The sequence below is a fragment of the Sphaerulina musiva genome (assembly GCF_000320565.1).
Source record: "Sphaerulina musiva SO2202 unplaced genomic scaffold SEPMUscaffold_1, whole genome shotgun sequence".
NCBI lineage: Eukaryota > Fungi > Ascomycota > Dothideomycetes > Mycosphaerellales > Mycosphaerellaceae > Sphaerulina > Sphaerulina musiva.
In genome coordinates, this window is record NW_016017383.1 from 3,310,298 (window position 1) to 3,325,244 (window position 14,947).

Here is a 14,947-nt window from a genome sequence, read left to right on the forward strand (position 1 = left end):
CTTTCCCCTCCCTTTTCCCTCGTCCCCTCCTCGAGACATGCAACATCCATCTAATAATAAATGTCATCGGCATGCTCTGTTCACGCGTGAACTCTGGGATCGCCCGTCGTGACGAGCTCGAGGCGGGGTCTTGTCTGCCAGACTGCCTGGCCAGCTTCTAGGTAATCATCGTAAAGTCTTGCTATCTGTTGTTGTGCGCTGTCTTGGTCGAAAAACATACTCTACCTCATACTTGGATCACATTGGATACATTAGTTTAGTGGGCAACCATGAGCACCAAAAAGCACTTCTTCTCCCATACCACCGGTGTTGTCGTTCAGGGCTTAGACTCGCTGGTTGCCCGTAACAATCACCTCGCTTTGGATGCGCCCAACAAGGTCGTCTACTCGCAGACGCATCCGCCGACTCAGGTCAGCGTCATTTCTGGAGGAGGCAGTGGGCACGAGCCCGCATGGAGTGGCTATGTAGGAGACGGGATGCTCGCGGCTGCAGTCAATGGCGAGGTATTTGCCAGCCCTTCAACGAAGCAAATTATGGCCGCCATCTCGCATGTGCCATCCGACGCGGGCATCATTCTGTGCATTACCAACTACACAGGTGACAATCTACACTTTGGCCTAGCAAGAGAGAAAGCCGTTGGTATGGGCTATAAGATTGGTGTGCTCCGCATGACTGACGACGTTGCTCTGGGTAAGTTCTGTCGGACTCAGTTTCGAGAAGATATTTGAAAACATGTGCTTACGTTCGAATGATCACACCTACGTGTAGGCAGAAAGCAGACGGAGAACCTAGGTCGGCGGGGGCTGGCGGCGAACATGTTTGTGCTAAAGCTCTGTGGAAGTGCTTCCAAGGCTGGGTACAGCTTCGAGAAGATCATGGACCTAGGCTATGCCGTGAATGCTAATGCTGTCACGGTTGGCTCATCGCTAGATCATTGCCACATCCCGGGGCGCGAGCATCATCGAGAGATACCCGACGATGTGGTTGTTCTTGGAATGGTATGTATAGAAGTGGCAACTCTAAGTCTTCCCAGACGTGAATCGATCTATGCTCACCCGCTCAGGGAATCCACAACGAGCCAGGTTTGCACGAGATATCACCTATACCAGAACCAGAGGAACTGGTATCGGACATGCTGAAGTACTGCCTCGATTCGTCCGATAAGGATAGAGCCTTTGTGGACTTCAAGCCTGAAGATGTCGTTCTACTGCTAATCAACAACTTTGGAGGTGAGATCTGATATCCAATGTCTGCTGTGGCTTTGAACTATTGAGCGACTTGAGAAGCTTCTGGCTCCAGAGCTGACGCTTGGCCCTCAGGGATGTCCAATTTTGAGCTCGAAGCCTTGACTACAGTAACACGCAAAGTCCTCAAAGAGAAGTGGAGTATCGCTCCTGTCCGAATATACGTCCAGCCTTTCGAGACTTCGCTAAACGCCCCCGGCTGGTCCATTAGCCTACTCAATGTTTCCGGAATCGAGAGGAATACCAATACATCCATTCAGACTCTTCTTCATCTCCTGGACATGGAAACACACGCACCAGCTTGGCCCAAAAATGGCTATCGCGATGTCGTGAAGGTGAAGGAGAAGGCCAAGGTCGCTGAGGCGGCTACAGAAGAACAACAGATGGCCAAAGGGCCTCGTGTCGATCCTATCATTCTGGAACGTGCTTTACGGGCCGCGTGCGATGCTGCTATTAGTGCCGAGCCCGATATCACCAGGTGGGATATCGAGATGGGTGACGGAGACTGTGGTGAAGCCGTGGTAGGCATGTGTCAAGGGGTTCTGCAGAGGCTCGACGCCGGACTGGCGAAAGAGGGCAGTGTCTTCTACATCCTGGATCAAGTCGGCGAGGCAGTGGAGGAAATCGGCGGTACTCTGGGCGCCATAATCAGCATCATGCTGGCTTCTTTTACGAGCAGTCTGCGTCAGGCATACGCAAAGGACCAAGGCGGATTCACCATGGACGCAACAAGTGCCAGCCAAGCTGCAGGTGTTGCTCTGAAGAATCTCCAGTCGTACACGAGCGCCAGGCAAGGAGGCAGAACAGTCATGGATACCCTGATTCCCTTCTGCGAGTCCTTTGAACAGGACGCTGATATTCAGAAAGCTGTCGAGGCGGCTGAAGCGGGTGCGGACAGCACAGCTGGGATGAAAGCCAAATATGGCCGCGGTACGTTTTCCATCATATGTCTCCCACGCCAACGTAGTCATACCATACTAACAAGCATATAGCAACGTACGTTGGTGAATCAGCGGATCATCATCAACAAGCAACACCGCCGGATCCGGGGGCAAAAGCGGCGTCGATTTTCCTTCGTGGAATGCTGAATGGGCTACTGCAATAGTGTGTTTGCAGGAAATACGGTAAGATGGCTCGTCAGAACAAGCGAAGCTGCTGGTCTGTTCTGTTGAAAATAATATCGACGGCGTGAGAATGGAGGAATTGGTATATACCTCGCCAAGGAGAGAGCATGCTCTTCCCGGGAATAATAGAGAATAGGTCCAGCGAACTCGGCTCAATTATCTCCGGGATCGCAACCCCGCCAACAGCACCAGATGACGCACGAGCGCAATGCGGGGAATTGCTGTGTTTGTATTGTAGGTTTAGAGAGCCACTGCAGCAATTGCAATAATATTACTATATAGAAGAGGGGGTAGGCGGCAACATGGCACAGTATTCGCAAGGTACATAGTTGTCCATTGAAAACGTACCTGACTCCAATGAGTTTTCACACAAAAGTCACCCAACCTCTGCAGCAATAATACCAACGAATCCTACATCTCCAACATCAACCGCAGCAGCAGCAGCACATCTCAAACCATGCCCGGCCGTCTCGAAGGAAAAGTCGCCATCGTGACTGGTGGTGGAGGAGGATTTGGCAAGGGAATTGCGCAGAAATTTCTCCAAGAAGGCGCTAAAGTCATTATTGCAGATTTTGTCGAAGACATTGGACAAAAGACTGCAGATGAATTGAAGTGCGACTTTCATCGAACGGATGTTACCAGTAAGGCAGATTGGGAGGCACTTCGCGATTTTTGCCACAAGAAGTATGGCAAGATTGATTGTGTGATTAACAATGCTGGATGTAAGAGCCCATCTCTCCATAGATCAGTTGCATTTTCCAGAAGATTACTTGCTTACACTTTTTAAATTTCCCCGCGTAAAGGGACGTACAGGAACAAGGTCAGTGCAATCAACTATCGTCCGACGAGCAATAGAATACAATGATAGTCCCCTGGGAGAACTAGAGAGACTGACTTGCTTGCTCTGCAACAGTCGACCAACGAAGTCATCGATGAGGAATTCGACAAAGTATTTGCCGTCAACGTCAAGGCCATCTTCCACTCGACGAGTGTGCTCGTGCCGTATCTTCAAAAGCAGGGTACTGGTGGCTCGTTCGTGACCACTGCTTCCACAGCTGGGATCCGACCTCGCGGCGGACTCACCTGGTACAACGCATCCAAGGCAGCAGTCATCAATGCTTCCAAGAGCATGGCAGTCGAGTATGCCAAGGACAACATTCGCTTCAATACCGTGTGTCCCGTCGTAGGCCTGGGAACTGGACTGTAAGTCATTTTCATGCATGAAAAAGCACAGCAGGAGTAATGATACTGTGCAACGAACGCAGACTGATGCCAATGGATGTAGGACCGACTCGTTCTTGGGCAAGCCAGAGAACCAAGCCACGTTCATGGCAACGATTCCGCTCGGCCGTGGCTCGACTCCTCGTGATGTGGCGAATACCTGTGCGTTCCTGGTCAGCGATGAGGCGGACTTTTTGACGGGAATCGACGTTCCGGTCGATGGAGGTCGATGTGTCTGAGAGTATTTTCGTTCTTGTGTACCTACAAACCTAAATGCCTAATAACGGCGGGTGAAATTTAGCACAAGTGCAATGCAGTCATGCTCGTGGTATCTGCACAAATGCTCCATGATGGTGTAGGCTGAGGATTCAAATGCGGGTTGATATGTTGTTGTGATGCCATGGTAAAACTCTAGTCTGTTCGGGACGTGTTGGAACCCGCGCGGCTCTCCCCGTGAGTTGCGGCCGGGATACACCATCGCCAAAAGTCCACGTCCAGTTCTACCTTGTCAGCAGATAATCAAATGGCCAACAAGCTCGAGACGTGGGCGCTGCCGCGGCTACAGCAACTTCTGGATCTGGACGAGGAGTCGCTGAAGCAAGTCATCACATACGCCGACTCGTTGTCCGGAGAGAGCGCGGCGGAGCATCTCAAGAATCTCCTTGGCGACGGTGCGAAGAGCTTGGACTTCATCTCCGGCTTCAACCTCGTTCGGCGACAACAGCAGCAGCAGCAGCAGCAGCAACAGATACCACCACCATCATCGGCGCCGGCGAGTGCGAGTACAAGTACCAGTGCAAATTCAAATAGACCTCACGCCAAAGGCAAGAAAAAGGCCAACATCCATGCCTTGCCACCGCGTCAGGTCGAAGGCCATGGCAATACCGCCGGTGCTTATCAAAAACGCTCCGAAGAGGACGACTACCTCGCTCGACCTGCGCGGCAGCGACACAAGGACCAAGTCGCTGATAATCTCGCTCTGAGACAATCGCGGCCAGACGCCACCCAGTTGCCATTGATTACAGACAGCGCGAAGCCCACCACCTTGCCCATCACCGCGAAACCGCCACCGTCTGCTTCCGGTCCTCTCATATCGGACTCCCTTTCATCGAGGAAGAATGCGACGACGACGAAAGGAGCCATGGCATCCTCGCGCACCGCTTCCCCAGCTGCCAAGACCAAGATCAACATATCTGGCGGGACGGCCATGCATGGTGCATCGACGGCTTTGACAGACCTGGACTCTGCCATTCGCAGTCTCGAAGTGCAGACCAATCCATCGCTGACCCCAAGCGCTGAGGACGACCTCCGACGAAAGTGCAACTGTATGGCGACACGACACCCACTGCTGGACATGGCACCCAACTGCTTGAATTGTGGCAAGATTATCTGTGTCAAGGAGGGCTTGGCGCCTTGCACCTTCTGCAAATCACCACTGCTGGACCAGGAAGATGTATTACGAGTGTTGCGCGTGTTGAAAGATGAGCGTAAGTCCAAAAGCTGTGCATATATTCATCTCATCCTCGCTGTTCTGACATATAGTTTCCTTTGATCAGGTGGCGAAGAGCGTATGAAGTCCAACAATGCCGCGCACAAGAAAGCTGACGTGGCACACGGCAAGGTCAGTCGAAGCATTGAACAGATTCTCCGCCTTGATTTTACTGATAGGAGAGTATTCTAGGCTCGTGCCTACACTGGTCGTGATTTCCTGGCACAGGCATCATCATCTGCGCGGTCATCCCCCTTGTCCTCTACGCCAGCGACTCCAGCTGGGTCAGATGATGAAGCCACTGCAAAAGCAAAGGCACACCGAGACAAATTGCTAGGATTTCAGGCGAATAATGCTCGTCGAACCGTCGTCCACGACGAAGCTGCCGACTTTGACGTACCTTCAGCCGGCACGAACATGTGGGCGAGTCCCCAAGAGCGAGCACAGCAGCTCAAGAAGCAGCAAAGACTGCTCCGTGAAATGGATTGGGATGCCAAACCCGAGTATGAAAAGAGACAAGTTGTGGCGAGCATCGATCTGAAGGCCGGAAAGGTGGTCAGACGCATGGCTGAGATTCCCCGACCGGATTTTACAAAATCTCACGATGCAGATGATGATGATCAAGAAGATTTCATTCCCCCCGTCAATTCTACTGGCAGTGGCGCTTTCAGCAACAACCCATTAGCAGCAGGTTTAATTCGCCCGACTGCAAGAAAAGAAGAAGATAATGACGGGAGAAGCAAAGATCCCAACAACCAGAAGCAGCGCGTGACATGGCGCCGAGTACAAATGGATCAAGACCAGGGCGATAACGAACAATGGATTCTCGACGGAGGCGTCTATGGCTCGCAACAACAACACCCGAATGTTCCTCTCGGCGAGGAAGAACATGCGTATGGATGAGACGTGCTTGTCTTTGAGACGAGAACCCTACCTCTCGATAAGAGAGATATAGAGAGAGATATATATACATGTCTATACTACTAGATGCCGAGTCGAGTCCTCGATTTTCCTCGTCAATAAATCGATTGGTATTATTACAAAATATAAGTACGTAACTGACTGACTGAGTAATAGGTATCTAAAGTCTTATACTTATCGAACATTGACTCCATTTATAGACATCACACTTTTCACTCTAGTGTAGATAATAACTGGAATAAAAGTATAAACTACGCAAGGCAAAGCATGAAATTCATGGAGCGAGCGACACAGAAAAGAGAAAAGGAAAGGAAAAGAAAGGAAAAGAAAAAAAACAAAAGTTGAACACGACAATGACAATACATATTGCGCGCGAGTGTGTGTCTGTGTGTAAAATTTCTTCATCACATCATTTCGCTTTGATAAGTAAGGTAAGGTATGGAAGCTTTGCATTTCTTCTTTCTTTGCATCTCCTTTTGCTCATTCTCTCTCAACCATCTCTTTCTTTCCAATCACGTCTGCTTTCCTCACCCCACCCACCCTCCCTCCCTCTCCACACTCACTTCAAATCCCGCGCCATATCCCACGCAGGCGCCAAAGTGGCATTCCCCCCCGTGGGACTCTGAGGATTCTGATCATAATACTCCGTCAGCGGCAGACCTGACATATCTCCCTCACTCAAATCACCAAGCGCGTCGTCAAAGTGGCTGTCTCCAGCTGCACCACCGCCATTGCCAACACCACCGCCACTACTCCTGCCACCACTACCAGAGACAGCGGCTTCCAATTGAAAAGCTTGTAAAGTGGGATCGACGACATCTTGGTGTTGAGTGAGATATTGCGCGTGTTCATACTGCTGAGAGCCAGGTTGGGGAGTGGCTGATGTGGGCGCCATGTGGTATTCTTGATGTTGCTGCTGCTGCTGTTGCTGATGCTGATGATACTGGTTCTGGTAAGAAGCGTAGACGGCTGGGCCACCACCATATACACTATTGCTATATTGCTGAGGAGTGCTGGTTCTCGAGCTGCCGAATAGGTCTTCGGGATTGGAACCTCCGGGTAGGCCGAGACTTCCCATGGTGGTTTGTTGGCCGTGAAGCGACACGGGTGTGGGGGCACGAGGCGCGGTGTGCAGCTCCTGATACATGTATGGGTTCTGTGGGAACTGCTGCTGCTGCTGCTGCTGCTGCTGTTGCTGTTGCTGAGGAGTGGTCTGGATCCAAGTGTGAGTCTGCGGATTGTAGGGTTGTCCAGTCTGCGGGTCGTAGGCGACGTTCGATGGAAGAGGCCGTCCCGGATTGGCGTACTGAAAGTGCGACTGCTCATAGCCACTGACTTGCTGCTGACCGTAGTAGGGATGCGACTCGAAACCACTGTTGCTGGGCAAGTAGGTCACATCGCGGCCTTGCCGTTTCTGTCGAACCTGGCGACCACCACGATACTCTCCATCTGGATCTCGTTCATCGAGATCACTTGCATCTTCTTCATCCTCGGTGAGCTCTCCCTTGCGGCGCTTGTTGGACGTCTTGCTGGGAGAGAACTTGTAGTTCGGATGCGCCTCTTGATGATGCTGACGCTCAAGCTTGGCCCATTCATCGAATTGGTTCCGGATGTCTTCCGACTCCATGGGCCATGATTCACCAGCCATCGCCGACACGATCTGATGGTTCTGTTGTTCGCCATACTTCTTCGTTCGGTCTGCATATGCTGACCGATACAGCATGAAAGAGTTCATCGGACGCTTGATGTATCCCTTGTTCTTCGCGACCTCCTCAAGTCGCACTTCTGTAGAACGGTTCACTAATGCTTCAATGTCTTTCACAGGCACAGGTGAATCCTTGGTCAGAACAGACAACGGAGCCGTGAGTGGTGGCCCCTTGTGCTTGTCGGACTTGGCTTTCTTGTCTTTCTTGCGGGGAGCGGGAGACTTGGATACTCTGGACTTGCCACTGCTGAAGGGCGAGTCTGTTCTCGTCCGGGCAGATCGACCGCTTCGAGTGCGAACGCCATCACTGGCCGTATTGGATCGAGGGGTTGGCGCGTTGTGTACGTAGGCGTGTTCGCTGGAGTAGCTACCATCGAAAGTGTCCTGCTATACAGTGGTCAGTGATCGTTCAACAGGTGAGTGACGAGTATGACGCGATGGCTCACATAGACACCAGAGCCGTTGTAATCTTCATGGTAGTCTGGGAAGTGTTCGATGGCCTGTTGGTGGTATGGCGCACTTTCTGCGTTGTATCTGCCGACCTGGTTGATGAGATCTGCATCGACCTGATCGTGAGACGGACCCGGGTGCATCATGGCAGCGGTTGTCATTCTTGAAGTGAATCGTGGCGGCTCGACCCCGAGACCTGTGAATGAGAGACTCTGGGGAATCGAATAGACCAGTGTCTATCAGGGCAGCAGTCAAAGAAGGTCTGCATGTCTTGTAAGCAAGGATTATCATTGCCATGGTTGCTTCCAACTGAATTGTCTTGCGCGCACGCGTGCATGCATGAGCACTTCGTGGAAGCGTTCAGAAGGGGATTGCCTACGTTGTGCGACCAGCCGCTGTAGCATGCACTTTGTTCTGCACGATACCGGCAGCCGGACCGAATGTTCCCTTGGCTTAGATTCGTGATGAGCACTCGCCTTGTTGTTCTTCTTTGCTGCGAGGCGGGAGAGACGAGTTGATTGTGCGTCTTTGCTGCAGTCGTCGTCGTCGTCTTCGTTGTTGTCGTCGTTGTCTGAAGGCAGGCTTTGTCTCGGGAGGTGGCCAAAAGGGACGGGCGAGCAAGCAGAGACGGACAGAATACCAGGCAAAAAGTCACACAAGATTCTTTGTGCAAGTAGAGCGACCGAGTACTTGTAGCAGAGGATGGGTTGATGATTGAGGTTGAGCCTTTGCAATTCCTCTCTGCTGAAGGCGGCCGATGTACACCGCATCCGTGGTGGTCTTGGACCCAGGCGCGCAAGAGATACTCAGATGGCCGCTTTCGGAAGTCGAGCTTGCGCGACCACTTCGCTGCGATGAGCATAATAGCGTGCCAATTAATGCCCCGATGAGATACAGGGAAGAGTCGTCGCTGCTCGCAGAGCTCGAGGGGAGGAAGCATGAGAGTTCGAACGAACGCCCTCAGAAGTCCATAATCTCCCAAAAGGATCATCCACGCTCGCGCAGCTTGGAAGCACCACGACCCACGCCACCACCTGCTGTGTGGGACTGGAGCAAGCCAGAATCTAGCACGCGCGCTGTCGTTGCTACGACGGTCCTCCGTCAAGTAGGAGGCTATAGCAGGTGCCTATAGTTGTGGCCCACTAGTTCGCTGTGGATCATTGACGTGCAGTGGGCATGTGTCGACGTGCAGGGATGAAGTGAATGAATGGTTTGGTTAGGTGTGCTGGGCTCGATCATCGCCGCCGGCTGGTCGAGATGCTCACATTTCGTGCCCAAGTCCGTGTTTGTTACACATGGTGCTCGAACCACATTCCTCACGCTTAGCACACTGTCCGCTTCTGAAACCGTGTATGGCTAGGCCAATAGCGAATTTACAGCGGCCGTCCCCAGACCCACCTCCAAACACACAACCACATGCGGTCTGGTGATTGCGAGTACCTGCGCACCATCTGCGAACGCAAGCGTGTTCCTGGCCTACCCGTCGGCTGCCTGCATGTTCGACCCAACGACTGGGTGGTAGGGCGTTTGAGCCGGGCACACGCACTACAGACGCATCGGTCTCCATCCATCGCACCAATAGCGGCATGGGGACTCCTCGCTGGAGTGGTGATGGCACGTGCAGTTTCAGGTGCGGAAATGTACGGGTGGTATCTCAGCGCCTGCGAGCAGCACGTTGCAGCAACCACAGCCGGATGGGGCCACACGGGGGGTGTGCAGTCATACGCGCCATACCGCAGTGAGCATCGAGCTTGATACATGGTGTGGTTGTACAGGGCTTGACGCTTGAGATCTAGCGTGCATTCCGGCTGGCACACAGCAACACATGCTTCGGCACCAGCCGAGCTACACTGCTCGCAAGCAGAAGACGGAGTGGCATGCTTGGCCCCTAACTCCTTGGACTTGCGGTACAGAATGCCGCCGTGCACGAATACTCCCTCAGGCTCATCGACGGCGGCGCGCTTCTCCGCAGCCCCAGCCCGCCCTGTCGCTGATGTGCAACTCGTGCCCGCGCTGAGCTGCGCCTCTGCAGGTACCGCTCACATTCACTCACGTGGGAAGTTTAGCTGCAGCAGCATCAGCATTGATACCTAGGAGGTAGGAGGTACTTTAAAGACGCTTCGAAGACTCCCCCCATGTTCGGTGTGCACGTGACCCGTGCCAACAGAATTGCATCTGAGCATATAGAAATAAGCAAAGGCTGGTAGTAGTCCTGCGACTTGATTGGATGCCACTCGTCGAATTTCTCGCTGCTGTGGCCCAATCCGAGACCTGCGCCCTTCCGGTTAATGTCCGATGGTGATGTACAAGGAGTGGTATACGATCTACTTTCGTCTGCTCGGGCATCAGGACGGACAGCTGCACTGACACACGCCCCTCCCGCACCTCTCATCAGTGTAACCACATGTGTACTGCAGAGGCTGATAATACCTCCCCTCCCCTAGTGTGTCCGGTTGTACTGACTTCTGGTTGAAGAGAAAGCTTGAGACCCTTTCGGCGACGCCTTTAGGAAAAGCTCCGATGGTCAGCAAAATCATGCCCGTTTCCCACTCGTTGCCTAGTATCTTGCGCGTATCAATTCCAGGGTATGGCTCGCAAAAAGTGTGATAACAAGGCCACCGCTGCATGTAAATCGGACCCGAAATCCATTGGCACCAAACTTCGACTCCATGTGATGATAGTTGGCTGGCGAACTCGCATGCTTTTCTGATTGGAGCAAGTACGTGGTTTGATTTCTGGATTAGCGTGTTGATGAATCTGAGCCAATGGTCATGCAAAGCACGAAAATCCATCCAGGAAGTTGCTGGTAAAGACCACTCGGACACACGGTCGAGATCGTGATAGCATTACTTGGGCGTGCCGACAGACAAAGCGTCCACGTGAGACAGCTAGAAGACATGGCTTTTCAAGCACCTTGCATTTGCTCGTCTTCGTCCTCGCCGTCGTCGCCGATGCCCTCCCATTCCGACTCCTCATCCCCTCCCTCGGCCTGTTCATTTTCCGGACCCAGTACCGCGTTGAGCTCTTCCACAAGCTCGTGCGCGTGATCGAAGAGTCTGTGATCCTCGTATTCCTGCTGGTTGTAGAGCTTGAGACTGGTCGTGAGCCAGCGACGACTGCCTTTCTTCGCCCGTGCGTTCTGCTCCTGGTTCGTGACTGGAGCGCCTGTGTCCATGGCATCCCCATTCCGGGCATCGGCGATGATGCCGTGAGGCTCGGCGAGCAGATATTGGCACCAGCCTCCCAGGTACCATGCTTCCACACTCTGGTCATCTTCCTGAACTAGCCGATGCAGCACTTCCATCGCCTCCATCTTCAGGTCGGCCTCCATTAGCAGGCGTGCAAGTGACACCTTGGTTGGAAAATCAGGCACAGCAGGATCCTCTGGCTCCAGATCCATCCACATCGCGAGCGAGCGTTGCAAGGCCGATTGGGCGTCCTCTCGCCGATCTTGCGATAATCGGACGGAGGCTAGAGTCTGCAAAACCTCAGCACTCGTGTCATCCTCGACCGACATGGCTTCAGTGATCAGGTTTTCACAGCGTGCTTCCGCGTCGTCCTCCCAGGACAAGTCCGTCATGTACACCTCGACGATGCCGCAGAGAGCGTTAGCAAGCTTCCGCTTCTTCTCGACGCGCAAGAGTAACAAAGCCTCGTCGTCGATGCCGGGCGGAAGGCCAGTGCCACTCTCAAGCGCGGCAATTTCATAGTGCAGCGCTTGGACGCCCTTTTCGAACCAGTGCACGCTCTGCTTGCCACCTTCCTCGCACAGCTGTGCAAGCCAGAGGAACTTGTCGGCGCCGCCACCGAGAGTCTCTGGCACCTTGCCGTCGGGATCGAGTAGTACGGCCTGCTCAAAGTAGCGCCGGGCCGAGTCTACAGCGCCCAGCTCGATGGAGATGTCGCCCAGCAGCGTGGCTGCAGGCAGCTTGTCGGTGACAGAGCCGTTCTTGACGTGGGACCAGAGTTTTTTGGCTGCGACAAGTGCTTCGGCGGGCTGCGACTGTTCGACCAACTCGAGAGCGGACGCGTAGAGCTGCTCGGGCGACGCTTCTGGTTCTTGAGACGCCATAACAGTGGCCGGTTGCTTGTGCGTGTGCTTCTGTGTGTTGTGCTTCTGCTGGTGGGCGCGGGCTGCTTTCTTGGCCATCACCGTGGGAGTGGGAAATGTGCGTCGGCAGGTCCTGCTGGATTGGTATTATTTGCACAATAATAGGTCGTGGCGGTGGTGGTGGTGGTGAAAAATAGCACCCTGCAGCCCCAAGAAAGCTTGTTTCCAACCGCCGAAGCCCCGACACGCGAACCAGTGGAGGTAGAACTATAGGACCTCGACGATGACATCTTTCTCCCTCTCTCCCTCTCTCGCTATTTCTACCTTGCTCTCTCTTCCTCCCTGTTCGGGCTAACTGGTTCTGCTGCTCGTTGCCACCGCACCCGATTCATGACTGCACATTGAGCACGAAAGAAGACATGGGTCGAGAAGAACAGCAGGAAGAGCGGGAGGTGTTGGATTCCATCTTTCCCGACGAAATCCAGGACATCTCCGAGACCGAGTTCCGCATCACCATCGTCCTCGACACGCCGGAGCAGCGCGAGGGCACGGCCGCCGCCGCCGATGACAGTGAGGACGAGAGTGGCCCAGAGCCGGTGCGCATCATCCTGAATGTGCGCTACCCCGAAAAGTACCCCGATGAGGCGCCCGTGCTCGACATCACGCAGCCACCCAACGCGCCCAAGTATGAGCACCTCGACATTCAGGAGGATAAGCCACGGCTGCTGGATGCACTGCAGCCGGACATTGAAGCATCACTCGGCATGCAGATGATCTTCACCATTCAGGCCACGCTGAAAGAGGCCGCTGAGCAGCTCATCAACGACCGCTATGCTGCCATCATTGCGGTGCGCGACGCAGAACGGGCACGTGCCGAGGAAGAGGAGAACAAGCGCTTCGAGGGCGAGAAGGTCACACGCGAGAGCTTCTTGGCCTGGCGCGACAAGTTTCGCAAGGAGATGGCTGAAGAGGCCGAGCGGAAACGCCTGGAGCAGGAAGCCGAGGAGAAGAAGAAGCGTGGTGGCAAGGAGCAGAAGGATCTATTGACCGGAAGGCAATTATGGGAGCAAGGTTTGGCAGGCAAGACTGCCGACGATGAGGACGAAGGTGAGGATGCCATCACAGAGGGCATGAGAGACGTGAAAGTAGAGGGATGAAGAGAATTTGCAATCTGGCCGGGTTGCCACGAGCGATTGTCTTTATGACCCGGCCGCACACTCTGTAACCCAGCATTCCTGGCAGATGAAGGCTGGAAGCTGGAACAAGCTTCTCTCACACTTGTCGAAGTGAATACGCGAATCTACCGTGCCAAGCCAGTGGCGGGTGACCACTACTTACTTGATAGATGTGGTCCAAACTGGGCTGTACAAGTATGCTGTGGCTTCATCACCCCCAGAGACACTGACGCTGTGCTACCACGAGCGACTCAGCTACAGAGTCGACACGAGGTGGTCTGACAACCAGTCCCGGCGACCTAAGCATCGTCTCGTGGCAATCCCTAGAGAGCAAGAGAGTGCAGGGTCAGCAAAGGGCTACAGCACAGCACGAGAGGCTTGGAGAGACAAACCATATTCCAACCTCTTGTATCTCGATACGGCTCATCTTTCTTTGGCATAGCCGCATAGTCTTCTGCCTTCCTCTTCTCAGGGCCCCAGATACTGCCTTCCTGTTTGGCCACATCGTTCGCAAAACCCGGATCCCATGTGTGCGTATCGCTCCCGCCACTCGCATTCCATCCACCAGCTGCCCAATCTTGTAGGCCTCCGATCCAGTTGCCCAGCTTTTGCATCACAGTCGCTCCCTTTCGACCTTTTGCAATAAACAGTCTTCGATATACTGTACCCGAGCTGAGCTCCATCCGAGCTGGCTGCTTGAGAGCCACAATATCAAAATCCTCAAATCCCGCTGCAGTGTACATATCTCTCATCTCCTCCCCCGTGAACCCATTCCGTTTAATCGTGTGCGCCATATCTGTAGTAGTAGTAGAAGAAGAAGACGAGCCATGATGATTGTCACCACCACCACCTTTCTCAAACGGCAAAAAATCCACAATCACCAAAACTCCCGTTTGAGCCTTCAATCTCTTCGCAAGTTGCTTCACCGCCCGCTCCGGATTTTCAAAATGATGAAATCCCAACCCTACGGCTACAACATCAAATTCATACCACTCCTCACGATCTTCCAACGCCGAATCCTGCCCTTCCCCATCCTCCTCCACCAACAAATTCCCCACTCGAGCACACGCTTGCTCCGCGGTCAAACCAGACGCACGAGCCGCATCATTATATTGCTGGACCATTTTCTCAGAAATATCGAGTGCTCGCGTCTGTGTGACATAAGGCCCCAGTGCCAAAGTGATGGCGCCCGTACCACAGGCATAATCGAGTAATCGCACATCTCGTCGCTGTTGACCGGGTGGTTGCTGGTGGGGAGAAATCCATTCGGCACCAATCCATTCGGTGCGGGCTTGAAGGGCTGTTGCGACTTGAGATTTCAGCTCGTGTTGCCAGGGTTTGGTGTTGTAAGTTGCGGAGAGTTCACTTTTTTTTCTCTATTAATGCCATACATCTCTCATCGTGGTGACCATGGGGAAGACGTACTCGAATGCTTTCCGATTTGCTTCGGTGAATGCTGACATGGTTGTAGGTGGGCTTGTCCTTGTGGCTGTTTTTAGAATCGATGTGGGATTTGGTGTCCAGAAATGCTGTGTGCCTATTCCATCAACTGCAGGTAATTACATGT

The 14,947-nt window shown here is 53.4% G+C and overlaps 7 protein-coding genes across 7 annotated transcripts; 4 read left to right on the top strand and 3 right to left on the bottom strand.

The window, feature by feature from the left end:
* Nucleotides 1-62: 62 nt before the first annotated feature.
* SEPMUDRAFT_130133 (dihydroxyacetone kinase) lies at nt 63-2,565 on the top strand. The gene is made up of 5 exons (XM_016902339.1): nt 63-690; nt 769-998; nt 1,064-1,229; nt 1,320-2,174; nt 2,237-2,565. The coding sequence occupies exons 1-5, from the start codon at nt 270-272 to the stop codon at nt 2,347-2,349; spliced, it is 1,785 nt and encodes a 594-aa protein (XP_016765492.1). The 5' UTR covers nt 63-269; the 3' UTR covers nt 2,350-2,565.
* Nucleotides 2,566-2,678: 113 nt separating this feature from the next.
* Nucleotides 2,679-3,912, top strand: SEPMUDRAFT_146417 (oxidoreductase). Its single transcript, XM_016903640.1, has 4 exons — nt 2,679-3,090; nt 3,172-3,188; nt 3,282-3,571; nt 3,654-3,912. The coding sequence occupies exons 1-4, from the start codon at nt 2,826-2,828 to the stop codon at nt 3,826-3,828; spliced, it is 747 nt and encodes a 248-aa protein (XP_016765493.1). The 5' UTR covers nt 2,679-2,825; the 3' UTR covers nt 3,829-3,912.
* A 197-nt stretch (nt 3,913-4,109) lies between these two features.
* Nucleotides 4,110-6,062, top strand: SEPMUDRAFT_146419 (uncharacterized protein; the record flags this gene model as incomplete). The annotated part of the gene is made up of 3 exons (XM_016903641.1): nt 4,110-5,076; nt 5,146-5,210; nt 5,271-6,062. The coding sequence occupies 3 exons, from the start codon at nt 4,113-4,115 to the stop codon at nt 5,979-5,981; spliced, it is 1,740 nt and encodes a 579-aa protein (XP_016765494.1). The 3' UTR covers nt 5,982-6,062.
* Nucleotides 6,063-6,558: 496 nt separating this feature from the next.
* On the bottom strand, nt 6,559-9,381 carry SEPMUDRAFT_160654 (uncharacterized protein; the record flags this gene model as incomplete). The annotated part of the gene is made up of 4 exons (XM_016907901.1): nt 8,534-9,381; nt 8,151-8,416; nt 6,747-8,091; nt 6,559-6,710 (listed from the first exon to the last, which is right to left on the bottom strand). The coding sequence occupies exons 2-4, from the start codon at nt 8,313-8,315 to the stop codon at nt 6,559-6,561; spliced, it is 1,662 nt and encodes a 553-aa protein (XP_016765495.1). The 5' UTR covers nt 8,316-8,416; nt 8,534-9,381.
* A 295-nt stretch (nt 9,382-9,676) lies between these two features.
* SEPMUDRAFT_57731 (uncharacterized protein) lies at nt 9,677-12,226 on the bottom strand (the record flags this gene model as incomplete). Its single annotated transcript, XM_016909448.1, has 1 exon — nt 9,677-12,226. The coding sequence occupies one exon, from the start codon at nt 12,224-12,226 to the stop codon at nt 11,060-11,062; it is 1,167 nt and encodes a 388-aa protein (XP_016765496.1). The 3' UTR covers nt 9,677-11,059.
* Nucleotides 12,227-12,549: 323 nt separating this feature from the next.
* Nucleotides 12,550-14,826, top strand: SEPMUDRAFT_122769 (RWD-domain-containing protein). The gene is made up of 2 exons (XM_016901797.1): nt 12,550-14,745; nt 14,806-14,826. The coding sequence occupies exon 1, from the start codon at nt 12,625-12,627 to the stop codon at nt 13,360-13,362; it is 738 nt and encodes a 245-aa protein (XP_016765497.1). The 5' UTR covers nt 12,550-12,624; the 3' UTR covers nt 13,363-14,745; nt 14,806-14,826.
* On the bottom strand, nt 12,550-14,843 carry SEPMUDRAFT_77583 (S-adenosyl-L-methionine-dependent methyltransferase; the record flags this gene model as incomplete). Its single annotated transcript, XM_016910166.1, has 2 exons — nt 12,550-14,745; nt 14,806-14,843. The coding sequence occupies 2 exons, from the start codon at nt 14,841-14,843 to the stop codon at nt 13,704-13,706; spliced, it is 1,080 nt and encodes a 359-aa protein (XP_016765498.1). The 3' UTR covers nt 12,550-13,703.
* Between the last annotated feature and the right edge of the window lie 104 nt (nt 14,844-14,947).